The sequence below is a fragment of the Aptenodytes patagonicus genome, chromosome 7 (genome assembly GCF_965638725.1).
Source record: "Aptenodytes patagonicus chromosome 7, bAptPat1.pri.cur, whole genome shotgun sequence".
Lineage (NCBI taxonomy): Eukaryota > Metazoa > Chordata > Aves > Sphenisciformes > Spheniscidae > Aptenodytes > Aptenodytes patagonicus.
Genome location: NC_134955.1, coordinates 31,144,455 through 31,171,835, shown reverse-complemented (window position 1 = coordinate 31,171,835; position 27,381 = coordinate 31,144,455). Strand labels below are relative to the sequence as shown.

General features: G+C 40.6%; 1 protein-coding gene across 1 annotated transcript; it reads left to right on the top strand.

Annotated features, from left to right (window-relative positions):
* The first annotated feature begins 4,510 nt into the window (after positions 1-4,510).
* Positions 4,511-27,011, top strand: LOC143163395 (cytosolic phospholipase A2 epsilon-like). Its single transcript, XM_076344662.1, has 21 exons — positions 4,511-4,537; positions 4,839-4,922; positions 7,717-7,789; positions 8,612-8,748; positions 10,034-10,165; positions 13,202-13,242; positions 13,690-13,732; positions 14,493-14,556; positions 15,144-15,310; positions 15,454-15,546; positions 15,913-15,950; positions 17,132-17,267; positions 18,704-18,840; positions 20,466-20,688; positions 21,360-21,474; positions 22,492-22,629; positions 23,118-23,225; positions 23,691-23,882; positions 24,421-24,587; positions 25,433-25,613; positions 26,773-27,011. Exons 1-21 carry the CDS (start codon positions 4,511-4,513, stop codon positions 27,009-27,011), a joined length of 2,535 nt encoding a protein of 844 aa, XP_076200777.1.
* Positions 27,012-27,381: the final 370 nt, after the last annotated feature.

Below are 27,381 nucleotides of genomic sequence, written 5' to 3'. Positions count from 1 at the left end.
ACCCACTACAGTTTATTATAGTTATGTTGATGTATCCCTTTACTTCATTTATTTGTAAGTCAGATAAGAACAACAAATCCGTAAACTGCAGGCTAGGCTTTGCCTTATGCTTAATTTTCTTTGGGATTTATCTATAGCAGTCTAAATGTTCCAAGTCCTAATTCCCTCTGCTTGAGACACTATGACTCTTCCATGGCAGAGTTCAAGTATCAGGCCTGCCTAAGTATTGCTGCTAGATTCAAAGTCTTGCTTGCAAGGTCAGCTGACAGAAGACCCCAACCAGTCTCACATCCATAGAATTATAGAATCATTTAGGTTGGAAAAGACCTTTAAGATCATCGAGTCCAACCGTAAACCTAACATGGCCAAGTCCACCACTAGACCATGTCCCTAAGTCTTTTAAATACCTCCAGGGATGGTGACTCATCCAATTCCCTGGGCAGCCTGTTCCAATGCTTGACAACCCTTTCGGTGAAGAAGTTTTTCCTAATATCCAATCTAAACCTCCCCTGGCACAACTTGAGGCCGTTTCCTCTAGTCCTATTCACTTGTTACTTGGGAAAAGAGACTGACACCCATCTCACTACAACCTCCTTTCAGGTAGTTGTAGAGAGTGATAAGGTCTCCCCTGAGCCTCTTTTTCTCAAGGCTAAACAACCCCAGTTCCCTCAGCTGCTCCTCATAAGACTTGTGCTCCTCACCAGTGCTGAGTACAGGTGGACTATCACTTCCCTAGTCCTGCTGGCCACACTATTTCTGATACAAGCCAGGATGGTATTGGCCTTCTTGGCCACCTGGGCACACTGCCTGCCATGCATAAATAAATGCCCAGATAAAGTATATGAATAGTTGTCATTGTTAGTGGGCTTTTTTAAATACTTCACAGATGCTGCAGCTGCACACCTACTAGCTGCCCTCCTTTGCTGTACTGTGTACAAATGCTTTCCAAAATAAAAACAGGGGAGGGAAGCAAGCTTCTAGCTGTAGGTAAGTAACTAAAGTGTCAAAGTGGTGTAGGATGATAATCATAGTCACTGGAGAGAGTTGGGCACTCCCAAAGAGCAGTTCAGCCCTTAGGTGCTACCAGAGAACATTTTAGCCTGTTTCTTTTCATTAACTAGTGATGGCGACTCAGCTGCAATTACAAACTTATGCTCAATACTTACCTCTGTCCTCCCATGCCTTTGTAGGAAAAGCCTGCAGTTGTAATCAAAAGAGTAATAAAAGTGACTGTTAATAAAGAACAAGCACTGAAGATATCTTGAGGTCATTTCTTCTTTTGCTGTAGGAGCATGATAAATTCCATTGCCCAGAGGCTGTTAGCCCACGTACACAATTGCACGCTTGGCTGGTGGTGTAGATCCCACTTTAGAGCCTCTAGTGTGGGACCACCCTGTCTCCTATGAGTTAGTGATAAATAGGTAGTATCTTCTGGTCTGAGCTAAAGATGCAGGCGGATCCTGGGTGCTGTGACTTAGCATTCCCTCAGTGGTGAATGGGGTGACTCCAGTAGTGCTGTTTGAGAGGAAGGTGCTCGAGTAATTCAGTCCTTGGGAGCTGTCTCTTCAGCAATAACACAAAGCCTTGTGCATTTGTTGTCATTGTCACTTGTGTCAACTCATTTCAGGTTGTGTTGAAGTACTTATGAAATAACCTGAGAAAATTGGTGCAACTAGTTTGTAAATAAGGCCTAAATTGGCAATGTGAGTGTGAATATTTTTTTTCTGGTCACACTGAATCATGTATTAGAACAAAACTTTAATTCTAACAGGATATGAACACAATTGTGCAACTTATGTGCAACAGACAATATTAAGTCAAACAGGTTATTTGTTATTGTTTCACAAGAAAGATGTTTCCTGTGGTCTTCTCTGTATGATCAAAGCAGGAAATGCAGCTTAATGTCTCTTGTTCTTCATCTTACCCAAATGCTTTAAATAGATGCTCTGAAAATTGCACGAAGACTTAATTTCTTATGGATTTCAATCACTGTCACTTCAGATTTTGTCAGGTCAAAAAGGCATTATGAGTGATTCAGTTTTGGGATGTTTTATTTGGGTCACATAAAAGAAGTCTAATATTTAGAGATGGTGCCCGACAGCTTTTGTTTAGGGGGTTATGAAGAACAAAATCATTAATATTTTTAGAAATAAAGTTGGACCCTGTGGCTGCATTGGTGTATAAGAGCTCAGTTCAAGAAGTCTCTTTGGCTCTTTATCATAACACCTTTCTATCAGAAGTTAGCAGTCTTGCAAGCCTTGTGAGCCAGACTCTGAGTGCTTTTCCCCCTGTGCCCTATATTAGATGTTAAATAGCTATAGAAACCTTGTAAGAATTTGGAGATATCACTGATTATCAGTCTCGAATTTCTGTGAGAGGAAAGTGATTCTGAATCTGTGTCAAAATTGATCTGGGATCTTGGGGAGTCTCCAGTTCTCGCAGCTGCCTCTCAAGAGGCTGCAGAGCCTGTGCTGGTGCTCCTGCAAGCGGTCTGCTCCTCTGCCACCCCAGGCACCTGTGCTGCAAGTTATGTGGCTCAGTTTAAGTGTCTGTGTGACTCCAGACCTCGTATCGCCATGCAATTAGTACTGCTGAAGGCTTCTGTTGTTATAAAGGTATTGGTGAAATACTATCTTGTCTTCTGGCCTGCGGCTTCCTGACTTCTGACTCACCTGCACCACTGTTCATGATGCACAATATCATGTTATGAAGTAACTTCCTACTATTGCTGGGCTACATCTGCTTTTGCATGGGAGAGCTGTTTAGCTGGATTTCTTCTTTTTCATGATGTGCACATCAAGCATGTATAGTATAGCGACATAGCTGCCCAAGCAGTTAATATTGCTTGATTTAACTTATGAAATCCACAAAAGGCCCAAATGTGGAGATTGTGGAAAGGGTGGGAGTTGAGTGGGGAGCATGGCATATTATCTATCTGGATGGGTAACTTTTATTCTTGAAGAGCTGGAAAGAATCCACTGTCATCAAACTGAGCCATAAAATGACTTCAGAGCCTGAGCTAAGTGATGCGACGGCTGTTGTGTTCAGCCTCTTCTGACAGCATGAGCTTAATCTCTTGTTTCAAATCAGGGAGCGTTACTTCAAAAGCATTACCATATAGTCAAAGTGAAATAGATCTCTATTGTAATAAGACTGCTCCACAAAATAAAAACAACAACCCAACAAAAAAGCTGTAGCTGGGAACTCATCACACTTTTTTGCATAAATGATAGTACAACCTAAAGCAGGAACTTTTATGTATTCAATGCCTGAGTCTATGAAAGACCAGACTAATTAAAATGATCATTTGAAACTTTATCTAAGGCAGCTCTTCTCTACAGGACAGTTTGAATAGTCAGATACTTTCATTAGAAATGGTTGAAAGTCAGATTTATTTTTTTTCATAAGAAGTCCTGCTGCTTCAAAAAGGGGTTTTCTGTCTGACTTAGAAACTTGAGAATTCTAAAAAATAAAATAAACAGTTTTAAAAAAAATTATTTCAACTGCAATTTCTCACTATTGAATAACAGCTGGTTTTAGTGATTTTAAAAATGTTTAATGCAATAGATAGCTGGCTTCTGTCATATTTTCATATTTTAGTAACGGTACTAAGTACTTTTGTTATTATGTATTGAGTGCTATTACAGAAAAATAATGTGAAATTATTATAAAATGAAAAAGAAATCAGACAACAATTTTAACATGAATGTTTAAATATTTTGGAAAAAAATCTTATGTAGTTATTTGTGTTAAAGCTTATATGGGTTTCTAACATAATTTAATTGAAAGCAGCACTTTCACTAAAAAATGTTTCAATAACAAAAGGTCCTGCGGCTCTGCTTACCCCATAACATCCCTTAAGTAACAGAAATAAGAGAGAAGAAAAGCTGCAAGCTGTTTTCTTTAACTATTTGCCACTGCTCATGAGAGGAGCCTCCACGTTGTGGCTGTAATTGGTAGTGAACTTGGTGAAAACCCTTGCAGTTGCGCATCTGGCTGGAGGAGCCGGTGGGAGCTGGAATGCTGCTGTTTGGATGTTCGGATCACGCCACTTGGTGCTGCCAAAGCGCAGGTATGGATTTTAGGACTAGAGAAAGTAACAGTAGATATCAGTAGTTGCAATGTTCTGTAGGTCTTTTCTAGTTTGTGGGGGTTGCAACTGCCTCAGGATATCCCTCTGTGTGTGGTTATTCAAAACTTATGGTGGTGGATAACTATTTTATTTTGGGATTAGCCTACAATAAAATGTTTGACCCATCTCCTCCTTTCCCCTAAATCACTGTGGTGTTAAAAAAAAAAAAAAAAGAAAAAAAAATCTTCACGTGGCACAGAACAAGAGCATAATTTGTGCTTTTGAAATCAGTGGGAGGTGGAGCTATGAGTCAATCTATACAGCTCTTCTTCCCTGCCTCAGTTGGTTGGAAAATAGCATGGTCCAGGAGCACCTGCCAGCTGTGAGATATACAGACTGGACCATTATAGTGTTGCCTTTTATGAAACAGAGATACTAATGGGATCGTCAGCTTATTCACCTTTGGTAAGAGAAAATCAGCGGTGGGGCAGGAGGATCTGTTTGGCTATCTTGGTTGAGATTCATCAAAAGCAAATGCTTGAGGAATTTTGATCCTTAGATGTTAAATGGGTCTGCAGTAGGCAGATTTATTAGTAAGAGCAGCAGATAGATGGTCTTGGTGAGATGGAAATATATCCCATCACAAGGAGGAGAAATGGTAGGGCCCCCTGCTATTGCCATGGCGAATCTGAGTAGAAACTGAAAACTAGGAATTGTTGACTGCTGGGTTTCATCACTGGCCCCTCTCTTGGCTCCTTGTCCCCAGGATCGGTTCATCCGAGCAAACCCGCACAGGAAGATTGGAATCAGGAGGAGGAATCATGGAAGACCACACAGCACTGAAGACGAGGTACTGTATAGAGGGCAGCTTTTGGGTTGCAGGGAGAGGGCTGCGGGATATGAACAATGGCCATACTACCTGCAGACTTCCATCAGCCTTTCCCATCTCTCCCTAAGCTTAACTGTTATTATGAGAGGTGATATTTTTTAACAGTTAGTTAAGGGAATATTTGTTTCTTCTGTGAGTGTGCTCTCTAGAGTGGAAAATATTCACTATGACTTAGGGGTTGGGAAGGTGAGGAAGGTGATGAACTTGTGGTTTAGATGCTGGGCAAGGAACTGGGAGAGCTGGATTTTAGTCTTGATTTTACTGTGACATCACTATATGATGGTAGTTGTACCTCATAACACCCAAGGCTCAGTCTTGAAATTGTTTTTTCTTTGCTGTATGGAGGCAGATCAGCAGATAAAATGGATTATTCAGTGTCTGCCACTTAAAATAATTCTGAATGCTAATTTTTATGAAACTGAACTGGTAAAAGATGTTGGAAGGTACTGAATGTGCTACATATTATTATGTCCCTGCCCATGGCAGGGGGGTTGGACTAGATGACCTTTAAAGGTCCCTTCTAACGCAAACTATTCTATGATTCTATATTGGATATGTAACAAATTATTCCCTTTTCTGAGTAATGGCTGGTTGAAATGATATTAAAAACAATTTTAAAATTGCATGATTTGTGTGTGCCCCCCCCTCCCCCCCCCCCCCCCCCCCCCCCCCCCCGAGTTTCCTGAGTCTGGTCCCTAGCTGTATTCAGTGCAGAAGTATGAGGCTAATTCTTTGCTAGATCTGGGAGAGTACCGAACTCACTACCTGCTAGCACTATGGAATAATAATTGGTTTTGTGTCTGCATATTTTCTTAGTACTTCAGCCATCTCATGAATAAGTTTTCTCCAAACTCGTGGATATGGATGGTACTAAAGCTGAGGATGAAAAATTAATGCTCTGTATTTGGGATGAAAAGTTGAGCTTTCAGCAATTCAGATAATCTATTCCTGTCATTCTCTCTACCTCCAGAAACACTGCTGCCAAACTTTCTGCTGAGGTTGATGGGTTTCTTCCAAACCTACTGGTTTTGTTCGAATGGCACTTTCTGAGAGAAAACTATTGGGTTGAGAATTTTTCCAGTGGGCTGTAAATAGCATCTAGCCTGGTGACTTACTGCTTTTTAGATGATTAATCTGCTCCTGTCAGGACACTGGCGTATCAAAATAAGAGGTACACAAGGAGGTCCTAAGGAGACAGTTTCTCATAAATCATGATGCTTTGAAGATTCAATTGCTCCTTTCAATTTAATTAATGGAGCTACTGCTTATGTATGTAGTATTTTACTTCTTATGTTCTTCAAGATTGTCTTGTTTTTCCTGTAACCAAGTATAGGGTTGTGTGTAGCTGTGATGGGGAGTGGAGGGAGAAAACAAAAAATGGAGAGGGTTTTGGAGCCCTCAAGCTATTCCTCCATAGAGCCCTACACTATGGGATGTCAATATATTGCTATACCTCAGTGCTTCTTGGTAAATCGATCAGGTTGGCCTAGTGTTTTTCCATGTGAACATATTTTTAAAATATTTTATTATGCAAAAGTCCTGAATAAGCTGGGGCATTCTGAATTGCCTATTTGTGCTTTTGGGGTTTTTTTGTGTATGTGCATACATATGCAGTTATAACTTTTTTTCTTGCTTCTTTGTGTTTAATTGCATAATCTAACACACTAACAATTTTATTCTCTTCCTACCAAATCTGTAATTTGGTTTGTGTTTGCAACTTTCCATTTTCTTACATTGTTTGGAGATTTTGTGATTCATGCTGTCTTCAGTTCTGGTTTTCCTCCAGCTCCTGGTTTATGTACATATATCAGTTCTGCATGTTGTAGTAATGTGGTTTCATTTTGATTAATGTAGACCCTATCTATGGATGACAGGTTATCTTTACTCAGTGTCACACAAAGCCAAAAAAAAGAAAAACAGTAAAAAAATACAGCTGCTTCTGCTTTGTCACATAAAATTTGCACTGAAATGCTAGAGCTGCCTTATAGGGAGCTGGACCTACGTGTGAAATGGAAGAATGCTTACCCCAAGCCTCTGATCTCAGCCTTCCTCCTGCTGGTGTAACTGAAGAGCTCTGGAGTGCCATACTGGGCTGTTCATTTCTAGAACCACTCTCTCCCTCTTTTAGTCATTTATTTCCTTTTAAGGGTCAGGTATTTTGGTACGGTGAAGGATGTTACGGTGTTATGTATCCCACAGCCAGATTGGCCAGTAGCAGTGATATCTTGACCGGGGCATTATAAAATGGAGGTTTTGTGTCCTGATCTGCAGTAATGTTACGTGGCAGATGGGCAGCAATCCCTGCCAGAGGAAGGAGGGCATCCCATGGTCCCCAAGCCAGCACACCGGGGAGTGCTGTGCTGTAATCTGTTGCACTCAGCCTAAAATTTGAGGAGCAAACCCTGTAGTGTGAAGGTAGCTGGATTTTACAGGGGCAATTATGTAATGCCTTTTTTTGCGAAAACTATCTTGTGATATTTCTTACTACTCCCTGCATTAAAACTTAGCCTCCAAAACCTAAATCTTTAGAAAACTTAATTTTAAACACAACTGGTTAGTAAACATAGCTGGAATCTGACATTGTATGGTGTCAAATCACAGGAAAAGATTTCTTCTCAGAAATTGTCTCAAATAATTAAAATGAAAACATATTCATTGCATTAATGAGAGAATGGCCTTTGCTATGCTATCGGATAGGCTGTTAGTTGTATCTGAGTTATTTGCTAATCATTAAGGTATTTTTCTCGTTCTGCAGCCAGAAGTGCCTCAGTTGTGCTGGCTTACTGTAAAAATTATAAGCATGAGAAATCTCTGCAAAGCAGATCTGTGTAAGTATCACTGATCGCATGTTTATAGGTTAGCAAGAAAATCAGTCACCTGAATTTAATGCTCTTGTACACCTGTTGCTTGGATTACAGTAATGTCTCAGGTTTTTTGGCTGAAGAAGTTGTATCTGTTTTCATTTTTGTTTAGACTCAATTAAAATAATTTAGAAAACAGTTAACAGTAGAAATGTAATAGAATAGAAATTCTATGTTGGGAAAGAAGTTATCCTTCCCTTCACTGGCGGCTCTGTGATATTCCCCTTTCCCCTAACTCTTCAGTGCCCCCTTATCCACAGGTTGCCCATTTCCCTTGTGAAAGGGGCACCTTTGTGAAAGATGATACCGGAAAAAACAGTAGTTGTGTTGGGTGCTGCTGTGTTTGTGTCTTCATTGCTATATCACTGTGGATGACTTGTGCATTACAATTAGAATCAGGTCAAAAAATCCCCAAAACTAAATTATTCATTGTTTTGAAAAAGTGAAGTTTCAGGAAGTGAAGTTGTATATGAATTTGCTTGGAGCCTGACAAATATTTGACAATAGAAGTAAAAAATCAGAAGAGCTGGATTACTTCAGCTCAGTACTGTTGAAGTTGAATATTTTGGCTTTTGTTATCAAATAGAATTAGTGGTTTAAAATTGACTTTTGTTTAGAATTGACACAAATGTAGATAGAAAAGTTAAACAAGTCTAAACCCAGAATGTTTTCCTTTGGGTCTAATGAAATATTTAGGACTCTTCAGAGGTTAATCTTTTTTCCCCTGACTGGGCAAAAGAAATAATAAAAAAGTACTGCTGTACTAATTATGCAACTTTTTGTTAACAGTGAGCCAAACTGATTGCTACGTCAAGCTGTGGCTGCCAACAGCTTCATGTCGGGAAGCCCGGACAAGAACTGTACGCAACTGCAGAAACCCTGTCTGGAATGAAACTTTCCACTTCATGATACAAAGTGAAGTAAAGGTAGGATCCGTACCTCTGATAGTGAGCAGACGCTTTCTAGAGGGGACATCTTCACCTGCTGTGTGCAGAGTCTTTATAACAGCCTTGAGGCTCACATAGAGGCTTGAACTCAGTTATGCTGAGGAATAGGATGGTAACGGAAAGTTACAGAAAGCGTCACAGACAGCATGCAAGCTGCTGTTTCCTACCAGCAACTAAATATGCAAGCCTTGGTATGGATTCTCTGGTGCCCTGACTGGTCTCTGTCATCTTCTGAGCACTAGAACCCAATGAATTGGATGGGAGGTTTTGTAAACTCTTTAGAGGATTAGTTTTATTTTCTTATATGCAACTGTGAAGGCATTTTTGCTGTATGTTGCCATGAGCTTGTAATACCTGCTGTATAACAGTATATACAGTATATACTGTATAACAGTAACAGTGATGCCATTTGTAAATTATAAGAGGTACCATAACAATGCTGGTTTTTAAAAATTTTAAAATATCTTTTAATGCTAACTATTCCATCATTAAACAGGTATATTTTCAAAATAGGCTATAAGAAAGCAAACCATATGTCTGACTTACAGACTTAGAACAGAACCATGCTTATCCCATGCTTCGAATGAGTGTAAGCTCAGAGGGTTATGGATCATCTGGATTAAAGTTGAATGCTTCTTTCTGTCCCAGAGCAGTTGTAAAAAAACTGTTAAAATGTTTGTAGAGTTAACAGAAATAGATTAGCAGTCAGAGTGCAAGTAATACAAGGTCTAGACATGGGATCAGCTTCCTATGGCTTAATAGTGCTGCATCTTCTCATGCTGCTATGGGTAATCTGAGCCTTGAGGAATTGCAAGGGGAATCATTACAATTTAAATCTTGTTAAAAGAGTTTGTTAATGTGCTTTACCTTCAATTTGTAAAGGGTTAAGAATTTGCCCTCTATTATTACTTTCTGCTTATATGTCAAAATTTCTCAAGATAGTAATTTTGAATCCACAAAGGATCTGATGAACAGCATGTGTAATCTCTACCCTGTCCAGTCCATATTACCATCATGCATGTCACAGGCTGCCTTTCTTTTGAGCTCCTGTTCATTACCAAATCTGATGATTTACCTCTTCTAGGGTTGGTCCCTGACTTTGCAGTCTGAGCCACAGGGGCTGTGAACTGAGCTCTGCGCTGTCGCAGGAGTCTGTCTGCATTGAGCAACGAGAGGGCTGCATACTGACTCTTGCTAGACCTTCCTTTTGGGCTCAGTAGTCCCAGAATATGGCATTTACATCCTTCTCTGCCTCTCTCCTCAGAACATCCTGGAGCTGACAGTCTGCGATGAGGATACTTTTACACCAGATGACCAGCTTTTGACTCTTCGCTTTGATGTAGCTAAAATCCAACCTGGAGAAAAAGTTCACCTGAATTTTGAGTTGAATCCAGAGGTTAGAAATGAAAAGATGAGTGAGATTAAGTGGATAGATAAAATAATACTGTCGATCAGAATTTTGTCCCAAGTTACTACCTATATTAAACGTTAGAGTTGTTCTCACACACAAAGACTTTGTTAAAAGGACCTTATTAAAGCACAAAGTTAAATGCTCAGTGCTTAGGAGGGGTCAGAAACAGTCACCCCTCTGTTGTGATTGCAATTTGATGGAAAATGGCTTTCCTATTCTGAATTTTTTTTGAGATCTCAAAAATGTCTTTTGAAAAACATAGAGAGAGCAAGAGTCAAAAATGAAGAAGTTGATGGTTAGAGATCTTGTCGCTGTTGCAGGAGACCGTTCCCATCCCTGCTCTGTCAAACCTGGCCCCCTTTCCAGGCAGCTGCCCTGATCCTTTGGCCAGTAGCTCACTAGGGGTACCTCCTCTCAGCTTCACCAGTGATTTTGTCCTGTACTTTCAGGCAATATGCGTGGTAAATGATTATATATTCTCATGAAAATCTCTCAGTTTTTTTCCTTCCTTCTGATAAACAACAATTTTTTTTTTTTTTTTTTTTTAATTCTCAGCAAGTCTGCTTACGATCTTTTGTTACAGGGTTACAGATTTCTTTTAGGGGGACTGAGCCAGCACAGAATGGGTAGGGCTGCATGAATGAGAATCTCCTCAGTATTTTATTCTTTTCTTCTAGGTCAGTGTGTGACCTAGGAGTTTTATTTGCTGCATATGTCTCAAAGAATATTGTGTTTGGTTGTATTAAAGAGGGGATAAAGAGTTTTCTTATGAAATGTTTGGTGGGTGAAGTTGCTGAGAGGACAGGTGGAGATATCACACTCATCTTTTAAGAGAGCAAAATATGTCCTCTGATTACTTTCAGCAAAATATAACACTTGCTCTGCTTGGAGGCTGTGTAGTAACGAGACTTCAGAGCTTGTTCACACTTCTGACAAGGGCTTGAGTTTACAGTTCCTAGGAATTGTGTGTGCTCTGTTTATTTCTAAGCCACTGTGTCAGACAGGCTGTCCAGAAAACACTCTTGCCTGTTTTTTATATTACTATTGCTTTGGAGAGCGTTTATTAACTACTCTTCTAGAAAGCCAATCCTTACTAAGGATTTCAATATATCCGCTCCCGCTCCAGCTGGCTATGGCCTTCCTTAGAAAAAGCCTCATGTGACTGAGATCATTTGAGGTGTGATTCAAGCTGTGAGTTTGCTCTGAGGCATGTGCAGAGTTGGCTTAACCCATTGGCTTAGCAAGGTGGAAGTTGGGGAGATAAGACAAGGTGAGCTGTATCTCCGGAATGTCTTGGTCAAACCGTCCTTATTTGGATCATGACTCCTACTCAGGCACCCATGAGGCATCACAGATTATGGTCTGTACATGGATTTTTAGAACACTTAGGGTTAATTTTTTTAAAAAAAGTGACTTAGTAATGGAACATGCTGGGCAACCTTAATAATAGACAGTACTGCCACCTCTGCCCATAATGATTTCTTTCATCTACCAAGGTATCTCAAAAGGAGGGCTGAGGAGGCTGGATGGGTAATGTCAGAGCATCAGGGTTGCTTCCTGCTGTGCCTCTTGCTCACTTTGTGGTCTAACAAGTCTTTCCATTGCTTTGCTCCAGGTTTTTCACCCACAGAAATGTGAATGGGACTTAATAGAAATATAATTTGTGTGGATGTGTGTACAACAGCATAAGATGGATGGGAACATAAGGCAGGCACAATTAGGCAGATGTTATGAGCCAGGGTCTCCTGAACATTGTTTCTGCTGTTCTTTGGACAAAGTTGGAACAGACTGTCAGTGAGTTTGGATAGTACAGACTGGTCACAATGTGATGTTTGGTAAAGTCTGTCTTGCCTCTCTGTAAGGTGACTGCTTTCTAAAATCCATCCCTCAGCCTTCTGGTACAAACTGTTGCAACCACCCTAATTCTCATGAAATGGAGACTTTGGGAGAAATAAGCAAGCAGAACCCACCAAGCTGGGTTACATGCCACAGATCCAGCTCTCAGAGAAGCCACATGAGATGTCTGATTTATTAACATGAACTAGTAAATACAAAAATACTCATTTTGACCTTTACTGTAGTGATGATTTTACATTGACAGCTACATTATCAGACTTGGCACAGTTTCCACAGTCTCTTCACAAAGTTAAAGTATGCTGTGCAGCCAGACAGAAGGGATATTTGACAGTAAAGGTTAGTTCTTCTGAACATGAATGAAAAATTTTACTGTCACTTGTCAGAAAGAGATTTATATCTTCCACTAATTAGTGTTTTCCTCCCTGTGGGTGATATAGAAGATCTCTCTGATATATGTTTTTGTGTGGTATTTCCTGGATTGGCTGTGTCCCATACAGACTCATCCAGCAAAAGGCTGCAGTAAAGTAATACAGTTATTCAGTCCCTCTTACGTTGTTGATGTTACTTTTTTCTGTTGCTGTTCCCTGCTCTTACACTCTTCCTCCTTTTTCATCTTGATTTGGCCCTTGTGAGCTCTTTCCCTCATTGCCCTTCACAGCTTCAGTCTTCCCTCTTCTCTCTTCATTCCTTCACCCTGGCAATTTTCATTTTCCAAGTTGGTTTCTTCTCCCACCTGTTTTTTTTATATTTAGCCACTATACTCTGCAAATTCTTTTGTTTTAACCCAGACATACTCACCACCTAGGTCCATTTATTCTCAAGTATATTCTCCTACATCATTCACCTGTTATACCTCCCTTCCTCGGCATTGATTGACCCATGTCTCATCCTACTAATAAATGAGTAATGGGACCTTCACCTCCTATTCCATGATACTCTCCTCTTCCCCTTGGGGGGACAGTTGGTTTGTAAGCAGTAGAGCGGTGGAGACATATGAAATGAAAGGGTGGCCAAAGAAGGCTCCATGCATTTACATTATGACACAGAGGGTGTGGGAATAGTAAAACCTTGCAAGGGAGGGTTATACAAAATCACCAGAGCTCTATCAAAGGAAAAAGTTTATTCGTTCATTTTCCTTAAATGAAAAATAAATCTTATTTTCAGAATCAGGAAGAACTAGAAGTGGAATTTCTACTGGAAAACATGTGAGTAAAGCCTAAATGTTACAGCATTTGTCATCAGAAAACTTCACATTTTAGAGAGTGGTAATGCAGCACTGGGGAAGTGGCTACATGCACCTGTGCTCAGACATCCCATCTCGACATCTTCCCCATGGTTGCTTTTTTCTCCTGAATCTGGTGAAATCCCTTCTTGACTGACAGTCTCACTTACTATTTATAGCTGAGGGTGGGTGTTTATTTTGTAATTCAGCCTAAGGAGAGATGATGCTGATCAGGGGAGATAAGAAAGAGGGAGTGTCCCTGGGAGCTATGGGACTGTGACCTGGCAGTGAGCACCAGACAGAGGTGAAAGATAGAAGTGCCGATGGCACTTGGCAGCTAGAAAAAATGAGCTCAGAGAACTATTTGCTTTTAAAAGATTATTGCTCATATACCCACTCTTAAATAAACCTTTTCCTTTTTGCTTTTCAGTCCAGGTGTATCTGAGAACATCATTACTAACGGTGTACTAGTGGTAATTGTTTTATTTTTTTATGTTTATGTTCTTATGGCAGGGCAGGACTGAAGGATGTAGTTGGAAGAACTATGCCTTTAGGCATAGCCTTTACTCTTTTTCAGATGAGACACAGGTGTGGTTGTAAAGTTTTGAATTTAGTCATACTTGTAGTGCGTTCTGTGTTGGGAGAGGCTTGGACCAGTGCTCTGCCACAGTGCCAGTGAGCTGCTCACTGATGAAATGGCAGTAAACAAGGAAACTTGGGAAGGGATTGAATACAGTGTCACTGCAGAGTTTATTACTGAATGTCTACCTTGGAGCCAAAGGCTCTTTTCACACCATGTCCAAAGTACTGTGCGATGCTCCTGTGCTGCTACTTCCTCCTATGCAGCACACTCTGGGGAAGTTTCAGCTTCATCCCAAAGGTATTAAAGTACAGGCCCATCTGTCCAGTTGTTCTGCAGAGTTGTAGGTATCCTTCAGCTCACTCTCCTGTAGACAAAAGTTAAAGCATGGCCTAGATGGGGAGAAAAATGTCTTGTGTTAACTGTTAGGGATTGAATGGCATTTAAATGTAATGGGACAGATCCCCAGCTATCTTGGCTCCCTTGACCACAGTATTACTTGCATGATTCATGCAAGAGAATCAGTCTCTGCAATTTCTTCATGTTCACAGGACATCATGGCCAAGCCTGGTGTTTCTACAGGACCCCTAGATCCTCAGTGAGGATCCTGAACTCTTTCTGTTAGTGGTGACTATATTGCTTATCTCTTCCAGTCTCGTGAAGTTTCCTGTTTGGAAGTACATGTGAATGAAACAAAAATGAAGAGCCCTTACACAAGTGAGTTATTGATTTAAATCGTTTGTCACTGCTTTTTGCGCTATGGGAGATGCAGCTGAATCTGGATAAATATTTGATCTGTTTTAGTCTCTGTTTGTATCAGGGCTGCTGGGGATTGAGCTGTTTCCTGAATTACCTACCTGCTAATAGTGAGAATCCTCTGGAGATGGCGTGACTCTGTAGCTTAAGGGAAACTGTGGAGGTGGCTGGGAGACTCAGAAACATTACTGCAGTGTGATGGAACGGAAATACCTGTGATAAGAACAGAAAGTAAAAGAGGGGAGACATAGCTATCAGGAGTGGAAAGACTACAGTGAAAACTCAGGGGGTGTGAATGCTGCTAGTGGCATCCACTGGTCTAACACATGCTCTCCGTCACTTGGCAGGGGAGAAGTTGCAATGCTGCACCGGCCTTTTGCTGCTTATTCAGTCTGGCCCTTGTTCACACTGATTATGGGGGAGGAAAAACATTGTGGTCCAAATTAATGTTGACTACACTAAGGCTGAAACTTTACTTGGGGCATATTTGTTATTTTTCAGGGCTAGATGCAGTTAACATTTCTCTGTGGTTTGCTTCTTGTTCTTAGGGAGAGATTTCACATTCACACTGAAAGGATCCTATGAAGAAACCCAGGATGTTTCCATAGGTCCTCGCTGCAGACGGGGAAGCAGTGAAACTACCATGTTCCACTATGTCAAGCACAGTGAACCCAGACTGCACATGATGCTGCCAAAGGAGCGTTTTTTCTGTGGTGTATGTTTTGCTTGTGGACGGTGATAACAGCTAAAGTAGCTTTTGGGAGAAGCATGATGAATTAGCCCTTCTCTGGTAGATTTGTACCTATGGGTTGTAAATAATTTTCTCCTTATACCAATTTTTTTCCCACTTTAATGCAGCATGGCTCAGCTAGGAGGGAAATGGATGTAAGCAGTCCCCTTGCTGTGCCTCTCCATTCTCTGGACTTGGGAAAGAAAGTGACAGTGATGAGAGTGAGTAAACTTTGACAGCATTTGGAATTAGTTCAACAAGCATAAGCTATATCTATGTGATACCTGGTCCATTATTAATTTTATTATTAAAAATGTACTAGCTGAGTTATATGTATGCTCAGCTCTGCATACACTTGAAAGTATAACTATTATTCAGGGAAAAAGTAACATATTCAGAATTGCTGATTGCTTTAAAAGTATTTTAAAAGCAGGATCCTAGTGATGATTGTGTGCAGAAGGCCTGAGAAGAGACCAAAGATTTATCATTAGACTATATATCTGAATAATTGCTAATACTATAAAACTTGCTTTTGAAAACTTTCAATTCTATTTAAAATTTATGGTGTTTTCATTCTTGATTCTCAGGGTGAATCTTATGAGGTGTCTGTGAAGGAAGAAGATGGGTAAATCTTTTATTTCTTTTGAATGATTACTTAGGCCATCTCCTATCCTTCCATAGTATCATCTTTAGATGAAAGTAAGCTACAGCTTAAACCAGCTCATTTCAAAACCAGGAATAAAGATTGTAATTGGTTAAAGAAGACTAAAATATGGGGAAGGGTTAATAAAATTATACATGCTTTTAAATTGGTTGGTAAGAGTTCAGCATAGAATAGGTGGTAGGTAGTCATGGGGTATAACCAGTCAGAATGTTTTTCCTAATGTTGATGCTTCCTAATTGTGATACTTAAGAATCCCTCTGTCTTGTAACCTTTATCTATAATACATACACGCTTATGTGTTACACATTTCTAAGATGTTTATAACACCGTTATGCATTTACCAGTTCTCTGCAGGTCATTTTTCAATGAATCCAGCAGACAGTAATTTAATTTATTGACTGGCTCGCAGTGATTTTCTGAAGGGCAACATTTCCCCCTACTGATTAGTTAGCTACATTGCAAGCGCTAATTGCAGACATGATAAATCAGAGGTTTTTACTGAATATTAATTATGAGTCACAGAAGGGACAAAATAACCTTTTGGCTGAAAACCCCCTGAAACTGTAGCCCTGTGGAAATAGAAGTTATAGAATTAATGATGCACATGATGTTCATAATCATGTACAGATATGAAGGGATACACTTAAGAGACATCTTCTGACTCAAGTATTTACAGCACAAGTTCTTAGGAGAGATAAGCCTAACACGGCATTAGGGTCATTTGGCCTAAAGCGTGTTAAGTTTAAGTAACTGCTTAGGCCCCCTTTGCTTTTCAGGAAACACATGCATAGCAAGAGAACGTGAAGAGGTGTCCAAATTTCAAAGCTCAATGTGAAACAGCTTGAATGCAGTCATGTTCCTTGTTTTTCATCGGCAGAGAATTTGATTCATTTAACTTCCTCATGATTGCGTGAAACAGTTCAGGACGTGATTCTGGTCTAAAATCTCCACAGGAAGGCAGAAATACAGGGCCTGTGATATCCATATACCTGCTTTCATTTGCATAGGGGAACCTCCACGTGCATGAAAATAGCCTTTCTTTAAACTGGTTTATTGTTGTTGCTCATTTTGCTTGATGTCTCAAACAGTAGCTCTAGAAATGGCTTACAGGTAATGTGTCTTGTTCTGTTCTTATGCTCTAGTTGCAAGAATTTAGATTTGCGCTTGGGGTTTGATCTGTGTGCAGAGGAGCAGGATTTCATCTGTAAAAGGAAGAAGGTGGTTGCTGCTGCTCTGAAAAATGCTCTTCATCTAGATGAAGACCTGCAGGAGGATGAGGTATGTGGGACAGCATCTTGGGAACTTAAAGTATTCTGTCCCACTTTGAACAAAGTGGATGTGATGTATGATTACTCATATAGCTCTTCCACTTCTTCTAGACTAAAATGTATAGGCCAGATTGTCACTTGCACCTAAGACCATATCCAAGAATTTTTGGCACAGAGGATGAAAGAGGAACAGTCAGGAGGTCAGTTATAGCTCCTTTATTCTCTGCCAACCTCCATCCTCACTCAGGGGCACCCAAAGAACATGTTTGTTGAGGTGAATGTATGTATAGCCAAGCTTGGTGACACTTGGTTGCTTGGACTGAGAACATTTCTTGTTGGCACCTCTCCCCTTCTCTGCTGCTACATAAGGCTCACAGAGGAAGGCTGCGACTCTCCCTTATCACACTGGTACAGCAGCACCCGTCGTGTTACCTCTTGCTTTCTCCTCTCCTGAGGATCCCTTGACTCAGAGGTAGCTGCTCTGTTACTGGAGGACTATAATCTGTTACGGGGCTGTGGTGCTTGGAGCAAGAGTCAGGGAGACACTCCGCAGCAACTGGGAGAATGTGCCTGTGTGGGATTCCCTCCACTGCTCTGCTCGGCTCCCAGCACACCCATCCCTTGATGCTGCGTGCGGGACAGCATTTGTGAACCAAGTCAAAGTGCTCATGAACTTAAATAACAAGTAGAATAGGACTTGTTATTATTAAATGAGAATAAAGGGTTATTGAGTCATATTAATTAAAAAACCAAAACCCAAACCCCCAAGTAGATGGTAAAATACAATGAAGACAAGATTAAAGGTAATGGCAAGATATGTTCCTAAAACTGAATAAATATGCCGTCTCAGTTTTTGTTAAGTGCTACCTATGGGGCAAAGGGAGCATGGCTAACAGAATTGCTGCATCCCTGAGGAAAGTAAGACCAAATTACATATAGCATTGATGTCAAGGAAGGGGGAGGTAATGTGGGTAACAAAGAGGATGTTAAAATAAATCTATAAAGCTTGGCACCATCTGCCTGGAGAATAGCAAATGTATATAAACTTAGAGGAAGAAAAAATTACGCAGGCAGCGTTTGCTGTGCTCCTCTGACCTCAATTATACTCAGAATTTTAAAATGTGTTTTGAGGGAAAGACGTGAGGAAAAAAGAAAAACATCCAGAAAAGACTCTTTACAAATCTGAAAATAGATTATGCCATACAAGAGCCATGCTTACAGCTTCTGGCTTACCAAAGCATCACTGATCAGGAAGATGCTTTCAGCATATGCTAAGTCCCACCAAAGCTTACACAACTCAAACACACACCTAAGTGCTGCCATGAAGAAGCTGAATTGAATCCAAACCTACCTGAATCAGGGCATTGCTGTTACTATTTCTGCATGTCCCTCACTTCCCTATTTCATCTGGTGATGAATGACTCTGTGCCTTTGTGTGTTGAGCAGGTGCCAGTGGTGGCAGTCATGACCACAGCAGGGGGAGTGCGGTCCATGACAGCTATGTTTGGCAGTCTTCTGGCTCTCCAGGAGTTAGGTGTTTTGGACTGTGTCTCATACATCAGTGGTTTATCTGCCACAACATGGTAAGCAGAGTTGGGCTTGTGCTTGCTGTTTGTGTTAGCAGAGTGATAACCTGGTGAAGCATATTGCTGTGCTGACAAATTTTACTCAGCATGATGCTGGGGCTTGGCTTCCTTTTGGTGCTCACCCATTTCATGGGACTGCTCAGTGCTGTAGCCCTTATTTCTTCTAGCTACAAGAAACAAATTGAGTGAAAACTACTGTATTTCTATAATTGCACTGAAGTGTTTACAGAAACTAAAAGAAAAGAGCACAATCCAGGATGGTTTACCTGTATCTCCCTGCAGTTCAGTGTAGGTGACAAACCCACCTGCAGCTGTTCTGTGGCTCGGATATGTGCCTTCCTGCCATGTCATACCTTATGAGTTCTCCTGGGGGGCTGGACTTGTTTCTGTCATAAACTCATTGCCTGGCACAGAGAATGGGTGAGAAACGTGGTTATTTTTTGATGAAAATCCTGTATGGCTCAGCTCCATTTCTCATTTCCCAGTTACATGGAAGAAAAGATTCCTATGTTAAGATGGGGGGTAGAAGTGTCTTGGTGTTTCACTTTGAATGAAAAGTGGTTATTTATGGCTATCATCAAGGGACTGAATAGGGCCTGGTAGGCCAAAAAGCTGGCGTTTTCTTGGGAATGTAAGAAATGGGGATTGCTTCCTGGGGGAGAAGTAAACCTTTTGATTGCCAGTGCAGACAAATCAGATGTTAATCATGAGTCAGAGAAGATGCTGCAGATGTGCAAGAGACGCAATGCAGCTGGAGTCCTGGGGACTTGAATCTCTGAAAGGGCGCAGACCCGATCCCTGAGCATGCTTGAGAGCAATGAGGAAATGAAAGTAGGGAAATACTGTTTTCCCTTCCTTTGTGTATCTCTTGGGTTATCTAGTTGCAAGTAACACTTCAGAAATCCTCTTGTAATATTTGTCTGGCTCAACTCTTACATGCCTCTGAAAAGGAGAATTTAAAAGAAAAGCCCTGAGACACACGGAGTGTCATGCACACAATGTTGACTGCCTTGCATGACTAGCAGGCGTCTAGGGCTTTAAAACATTTTGCTTCTGGAGGGCTGCTCTAAAAAGATACATGAGACAGAACTAGGACAAGTGGGGTGGGGATGAGAAGGGATGACTGGAATCTGCCCAACCTCTGGGAACTGAAATCTCAAGCAGACTGGCCCTGTGTGTGCCAAGAGTCTGAGGTGACCTGCCTGCTGCATGCCCAAGGAGGGGAGCTCTCGCGCTTGTCCAGGGCAATGTTTGCTGCTAAACTCCTGCTTAACGAGTCACACAGCGTCTGAAACAGCTGAGGGAACTGGCCTCAGACAGAAGCTGCGGCTTGAACCTGGACAATCAAAGGGTAATTCTAGTAAAAGCTTGTGTTGTTATGGGTGTTGCTTTATTACCCTTTTGATTCTGAGAAGAAACAAGCTAGGGTGATTTTGAATGTATCCCTGCAGCAAAAATATCATTGTATAGTCTAAATTCTGCCTGAGCTTTGAACTGCTTTCCAAGGTAAAAGTTGGAGGGCTAGAGCCTCGTGTATCCTGAAACAAAACGCTTATGTGTGGTATAAGCCCATGAATTGTCATGTACCCAGTGATGAACCACAGTAAGTTTCATTTTATCAGGACCATGGCAAAGTTATATGAAGATGCAAACTGGTCACAGAAGGATCTCAGAGGGCCAATTGGTGATATCAGGAAACGTGTGATCAAGAGCAAGCTGCACTGTTTCTCGTTGGATCATATGAAATACTATGAAAAGGAGCTTTGTGAAAGAAAGCAAGAGGGGCACAAGGTGTCCTTTACAGATTTATGGGGACTCTTCATTGATTGTATGCTACATCATCAGGTATTACATATCCATCCTTTATTCCAGAGAATTTCTAACTTTTCATGTCTAAGGTTCTGGATTCAGTTATAGGAAAGGCTCTCAAAACTTCTGAGGGGTCTGTCTTTGGCTTTTTAGAAGAAAAATAACACAATAAGCCTAAGATGTAAGCATCTAGGGCAAATGTCTGAGCATGTAAAAAGTCAAGGTGTTAATGAAACTGATTTTCTATCTTTAATTTCAGATCAAATGAGCATTCTAGTAACATACAGAGGAGAGGTGGCTCTGACAGAGCTAAGTTCAGGCATAGCAATATATAGCCATAACAGCAAACAAAGCTATATTGCATGAAATGGGCCCTGGTTGACTTTTATCTGCAGCACCTCCAAGGTAGCTAAATATCTATTTCTTTCCTTAAAGCAAGTCACATCCTAGTGACCACGCAGACAAGTTTCTCACATTTTCGCTTTATCCCCCATTCCAAAATTCCCGGAAGCATCAGTGATAATGCTTTGGCGAAGGTTGATGACAGATAACACATGAACACGTTTTTGTGGTCAAAAAACTGAAGTACACAGAACAAAATCTGCTGAGGTTTAGGAGATGTTTCATTGATAGTCCATGCTTAGATACTGTATTAAGTCCATGCATCACGTTCTTCTTTTACAATGACTTCTGTTCTTTATAAACAGGAAAGTACTCACAAACTCTCTGATCAGCAACTGGCAGTAAATCAGGGGCAGAATCCACTGCCCATATACCTGTCCCTCAATGTCAGGGATGACTTTAGCACTCTGGATTTTAAAGGTAATCATTATTATATACACTTCCATAAATCTAAGGAGTTTTCTTTTAATGCTGGGTGAATGTCAAAAGTAAGTCCAAGCTAATAAGTCTTTTAAATAATTTCTTTTTCCCCTGTCTTCATATCTGGGTTCTGACTTGGATGAAAAACATGCATCCTAATACTATGGTAGGGAGATAACCTGTGCAAAGACACTGCTCTGTGAGGGGCTGAGATGCCTTTTGCTGGCAGCCTTGAGAGCCACCACTACTGCTCTTTCTCTCTCTTGTCTCCACCTACTCCTCACAGCCTCTTTCAGCTGCTGGGATTCCTGCCCGGGCAGCAGTAGTACAAGAGAGCTGTGAAGAGCTGGGGGAGGACGGCAAGGAAGAGAGGAGAAGGGAAGATGTTGAAGGGGGTGAGAGCGGGAGGCAGCTCCCAGCAGCCAGGGAGGGACCTGAGGAGGGGCAGTGCTCTGTGCCCTGATCAGTGATACTGATCACTAACTATTTCCATGGCGTTTTCTGGCCCAAATGAAGCAGGACATCCTGCAACTGAGCCTGATCATCTGCTTTTAGGCACAATCTGCAGTCCCAGTGTGTTCAGCCAAGGTTTGGGTGGGTTTTGATCAGAGTTTTTTTAGTGTCGCAAGGCAGTGATTATCAGAGTCTAAGAATGAACGGTAGCTGGTGTCATTGCTGACTCAGAACTAAAAACACCACATCTTGCACAGAGCCTTAGCAATCAGTGGACTTTGAGCCCCGATTTTTGCTTCCTAGTACAGAAATGGACCTGAACCCCAAGCTGAATGGATTTTCACAGGGTTAGTGGAGGAGGTGAATTTAGCTTTTGCATTCACCAATCTAACTCTCAATACATTGAAGGGCACCTCTTTGTTTCAAAATATGGTGGTTTGAACTGTCTGTCACCAATATGCTGAAGCTGCAGGCCTTGTTCTTCCAGCTTTTGATTCTCTAGGCTGTTATTTTTACATACGTTCAGGTGGCTGCAATAAGTCCTTCTTGATGCCTTATTTGCAGAGTGGGTGGAGTTCACACCTTATGAGGTGGGTTTCCTGAAATACGGGGCCTTTGTTCATTCAGAAGATTTTGGTAGTGAGTTCTTCATGGGTCACCTGATGAAGAAGATCCCAGAGTCCCGCATCTGCTTCTTGGAAGGTGATTTACTATCTCAGAAAAACATCACCTTTATAACCACATAGTTGGCATCTAATAACTACTGGTCTGCAAGTAGCAATACTAGTACACCAGATAATGTATCTGACACAATTTAAATCTCAAATGAACCAGCCAAAAGTGACAAAAGAGGAAGCAAATTCTTGAGACAAATGCAACTAATTTGCTGAACTTCTTAGGTTAGACCAAAACAGAACACACACATTAGAACTGATCTTTTGAAGTATTTAAAATCACAGTCTGACTTTTATAAACAGCCAAGTTTCTAAAATGGCCTAGTCATAAGCCATGCATTATGTGGAATGGCATGGCATTTGATATTCATACTACAATTCATAATATTTCATAAATAAAGCAGTGCAAATGTAAACAACCACAGAGACTGAATCCAAGTAGGTTGCCATAGCTGTGCTCTAAAAATTCAAAGTAGTATTAAGTACGGCTTTTTTTTGTTTTTTTAAACTTTCAAGGCACATGGAGTAATATATTTTCCCAGAATTTTATGGATGCTGTCTACCTCTCGGGTCATTCAGAGGACTTCTGGCACAGGTGGACCCGAGGCACTGAGCATGACATTGGTTAGTTATTTGAATTACTTTTCCCTTGCATCTGCATTGTCTTCACACCTCTCTGAAATGTGAAACCTGACATTTGGTAAAGGGTTTGGTTTTGTGTCCTGTTTCTGGGTTAGGGGACACCAAGCCTTTGGGAATGAAGGAAAAACAGAAGAGAAACAGTTGTGCTGGAAAACAGGAAAAAACATTGCACTGCTCACTGTGCAACAACCCTGGGGAGATTTGTTAGTCACAAGAGGGTTACCATGAGTCCTTTGGGGAGGGAGAGGCCAGGCAGGGAACAACAAGGTGATCCTGTGACACTGAAACCATCTCTGCCCAGAACAGTCTGCATGTCGGTGCGTGCACCCCATCGAAGATGGGGCCGTGGTAGTTGGCTGCCCAGCCCCTCTTTCTTTCTTATTATTAGTCTCAGAGAAACACTCTAAACAAATGCAGACATTTACCCTCTTCTCATTCTTCCTACAGAGGAATGCCCCGCTCTGCCCAAGAAGCCTCATGAACAGACAACTTGCTTATCCATTCCCAAAGGTTGCCTTTCCAATACTCTTCGAGAAATGATGACCGGGCGGCCAGTGGTTTCAACTTACCATAATTTCCTCAAGGGCTTGCAGCTACATAACAAGTATTTAGATAATGAGAGCTTTTGCATGTGGAAAGGTAATAGTAAATTGTTTTAGATGCGTCTTTGAAGGTGATTTGAGTGCTGATATTTGCTGAGGGCGAATATTTGATAAGTTTTAGCATAAAGGCAAATTTTGATTAATATTATTTGATTACTGTGTCTGTGGAATTGGTTTTGCTGAGCCCCAGATTATTTACTGCTGGTCTTGTTTCTGTCTTGGAGAAGCCACAGCAGGCTTGCTTGAATTCTGTTCTTCCTAGGAAGAGCAGCAAAAGAATGACTTACAGCTTTCACTGAAGCTAAATAACCACAAATTTAGACCAGTTGAAAAAGCAGCTTAATATATCACTTTGTATGAAGCTGAGTCTTAGAACTGCTCCCTCTTACTAATCTCAGAGTTGAGCTATAGATGCTAAAATTGTGTCAAAGAGAAGTATTTAACTGTGGGCTTTGTGTCAAAGACTAATATAAATGTGGGCTGTCTTTTCTTTCTTTCCTTGTTATGCTGATTTGGAAAAAAATGGACTTGCTCCTGCAGTAATTAATTAATAATATAAGGTTTTTGACTTTCAGACACAGTGCTGGATTCTTCTCCCAATCAGCTGAATGAAATGGGTGACTACCTCAAGCTGGTAGATACAGCTTTCTTCATCAACACCAGCTGCCCGCCCATTCTGAGGCCAGAGAGGAAAGTGGATGTAATTTTGCATTTAAATTACAGCGGAGGATCACAGACTCTGGTGACGTTTTGAAGTAGTGATTCTTTATCTGTATGACTCCAGCAGCTGAATTACCACATTTCTCTTTTTTTTTTCAGAAAATGGTCTGGTTTTTATTAAGTTAAATGATCATATCAGTGATACTATTCAACACTGACCATAATGTCACTGTCTTTATCGGGGCTACTTTCAGTAGCTTTCTGGGACACACACATGGACACAGACACATAGAAGATTACCTATTCTGTGTATCTGTGCAGATTCGTCATTATGGTACCAAGTTCCTCAATAGTTATTTAACTAACTTTTACAGTGTAATTAGTTAATACATAATTTTGCTATTTTTGAATGAAAATTTGGAGTTTTTCTTTTATGTTTGACTCTTGGCGTTTGCATAAGTTTCAGTCAGATTTTGTTTTGCTGTGTTTGAGGAAACATTATGGGGCATATATGATTGAAATTAATGTAATTTATTTGTAGGAGGGCATGAAGGCATTGATTATTAGATGCACTGAACGCAAACACTCAAGAACCTGTGATCTGAGATACCACGTGTAATCAAAATTTCCTGATCTAAATCCTCTACTGTGCCCACTAAATCACAAAAATGATCTGAATTTCATATAAATTTTAGAAAACAGTAATCTTTCTTTAAAAATATACAGTGTTAGCAAATCAACCAAGTTTCTATTACCCAGGATATATTAAAATCAAGAGGGTATGCTTGTTCCAGTGCATAGTTAGCCTTATTTGTAAACATATAAATCAATCACAGATTGCCTAGTGCAGCAAAATATCAGTTATGGGGCTTGGTAGCCTTATTTCAACCTCTGTTTGTGTTGCAACTCTCCTCTTTGTTGAACCAGCCACTAGACCTATTCTCAGAGTACTGTTTGGAGCATGGGATCCCATTCCCTGGCACGGAGCTGAGCCAGGAAGACCGGGAACACCTGAAGGAGTGCTATGTGTTTGAGGACAGCTTAGAGGCACCAGTCTTGGCCTATTTCCCACTGGTGTGCGATACCTTCCAAAAATACAAGGCACCGAGTAAGTTAACAGCATTAATCAATCATTTTTTGAGGTTGTCACATGCAGTTTATCCATTGAATTTGTTCCTTTTCTAAAACAAGAGACTGGCAAGCTTCTCAGTTGGCTAAGTTATCGTATTCCCAGTCCTGTTGTGATGGATATAGTGTTGACCAGCTAATCAGGGATTGAACTGAAGAGTTTCAAAATTAAAAACATGAATAGCTGTAGCTTGAGGCAAAACCCCTTATCTGGCATCTGGGGCAGTTTGCGTTCCTTTGATAATAAAGGACAGGAGGCAGCTACTAAGTTATATCCACTGGTAGCTAACACTGTCACTTAACAGCCTTGTAATGAGATACTACATTTACTTTGTCAACAAAGTTAGAATCCTCTCATTACTTTGTTTACATGAAAAAACATTGAGACTAGATAGTGCTGAAAACATATAATGAAGCAAAGGATTTGCCAGGGTAACAAGCTGCTTTGATGTCTGTCATTTTTGAAAGGTTGCCAGATTATTTTCTTAGTTCAGTAATAGAATAAATAGTGATTTGTTTGTTTCACCAGAAAAAATACTTGGCAAATTCAGTTTCAGTTTACAAACACTTTTGCATGCATCAACTCCAATTTTCTTGTTGCTAATTTAGTATGATCCAGGGAACTTTCCTCAAAAACTGAACAAAAATCCATGTACCAGCTTATTGGAAAAGACCTCATGTAGTTCATCGTCTTATTTGTCCTGCTGCATGTGCTTAAAATCTCAGCCACCTGAGAGGGAGAATTCCCAGTCCAGGAGCTTCCTGGGGTCATTTTCTACCAGTTGGTAGGTAAGGAGCTGACATCTCAGTACCCAATGGAAAAGTTAAAAACACAAAATTCCAAATCTGCAAACGTGAAATATTCTGATGGAAAACTTGAATTTAGAGAGGAAAACATTTTGCATGGAAAAGTTGTTCTGCCAGTCAATTCTGGATCAGCTGTGACTGTAGTCAAACAGCGAAATAGTGGATTTTATTGGTGCAGCAGATATAGTATCTATACAGTAATGAAATCTTGAACCATTTTCCTGAGAGAATTCACCTTCTTGTGTCTGTTACTGTGCATTTCGTGTTGCCTGGTAGGAGTCTTCCACTTCAGTAACATTTCTGTGTTGAACTTTGCTATGTTCTTACTTCAGATGTGGAGCGCAGTCCCACAGAGATGGAGCAGGGAAGAGTAGATGTGTCCAACTGTATTGCTCCCTATGGCACTGGTCTGCTTACATATACTGAAGAGAATTTCAACAAGTTGCTGGACCTGTGCAGCTACAACATCCTGAATAATAAACATTTAATTCTTCAGGCTTTGCGAACTGCAGTGGAACGAAAGAAGCGGTTTAAAAACTCTTCATCACCTCAGTTGTCTAAACTCTCTTAAAGTATATTTTGATGAATCTCATCAGAAGGAGATATATAAATGTTTTGGTAATGGACTAACAGATATTCAGGGAACATGAATCTATACAGAATGAACATCCATGTTAGCTTGTTAAAAAATAAAATTATGTATTTTATTCAGCACTGTGTGTGAGGACTAATGCTGGTTCTGGCATTAAAGTTGTTGGCAAATCATATTACTTTTAAAAATTCTCTTCACTGTTTTAGGGAATGGAAAGGCAGTTGTAGAGCTATAGGGTCCTATTTGGATATACAGCCATGTAAGAACGAGATTTCAACCTCACAAAAGTCTGTGCCAGATTTGGATGCAAATCTTGGTGATATATGATCTTTGAACCAGAGACCAAAGC

Excerpts from the sequence above, each read along its gene's own strand:
- LOC143163395 (XM_076344662.1), top strand. The coding sequence starts at position 4,511 with ATGGGATCGTCAGCTTATTCACCTTTG. Across the intron at positions 10,166-13,201 it reads ATTTTGAGTTGAATCCAGAG|AATCAGGAAGAACTAGAAGT; the intron begins GTTAGAAATGAA and ends TCTTATTTTCAG. Across the intron at positions 24,588-25,432 it reads GCGGAGGATCACAGACTCTG|CCACTAGACCTATTCTCAGA; the intron begins GTGACGTTTTGA and ends TTGTTGAACCAG.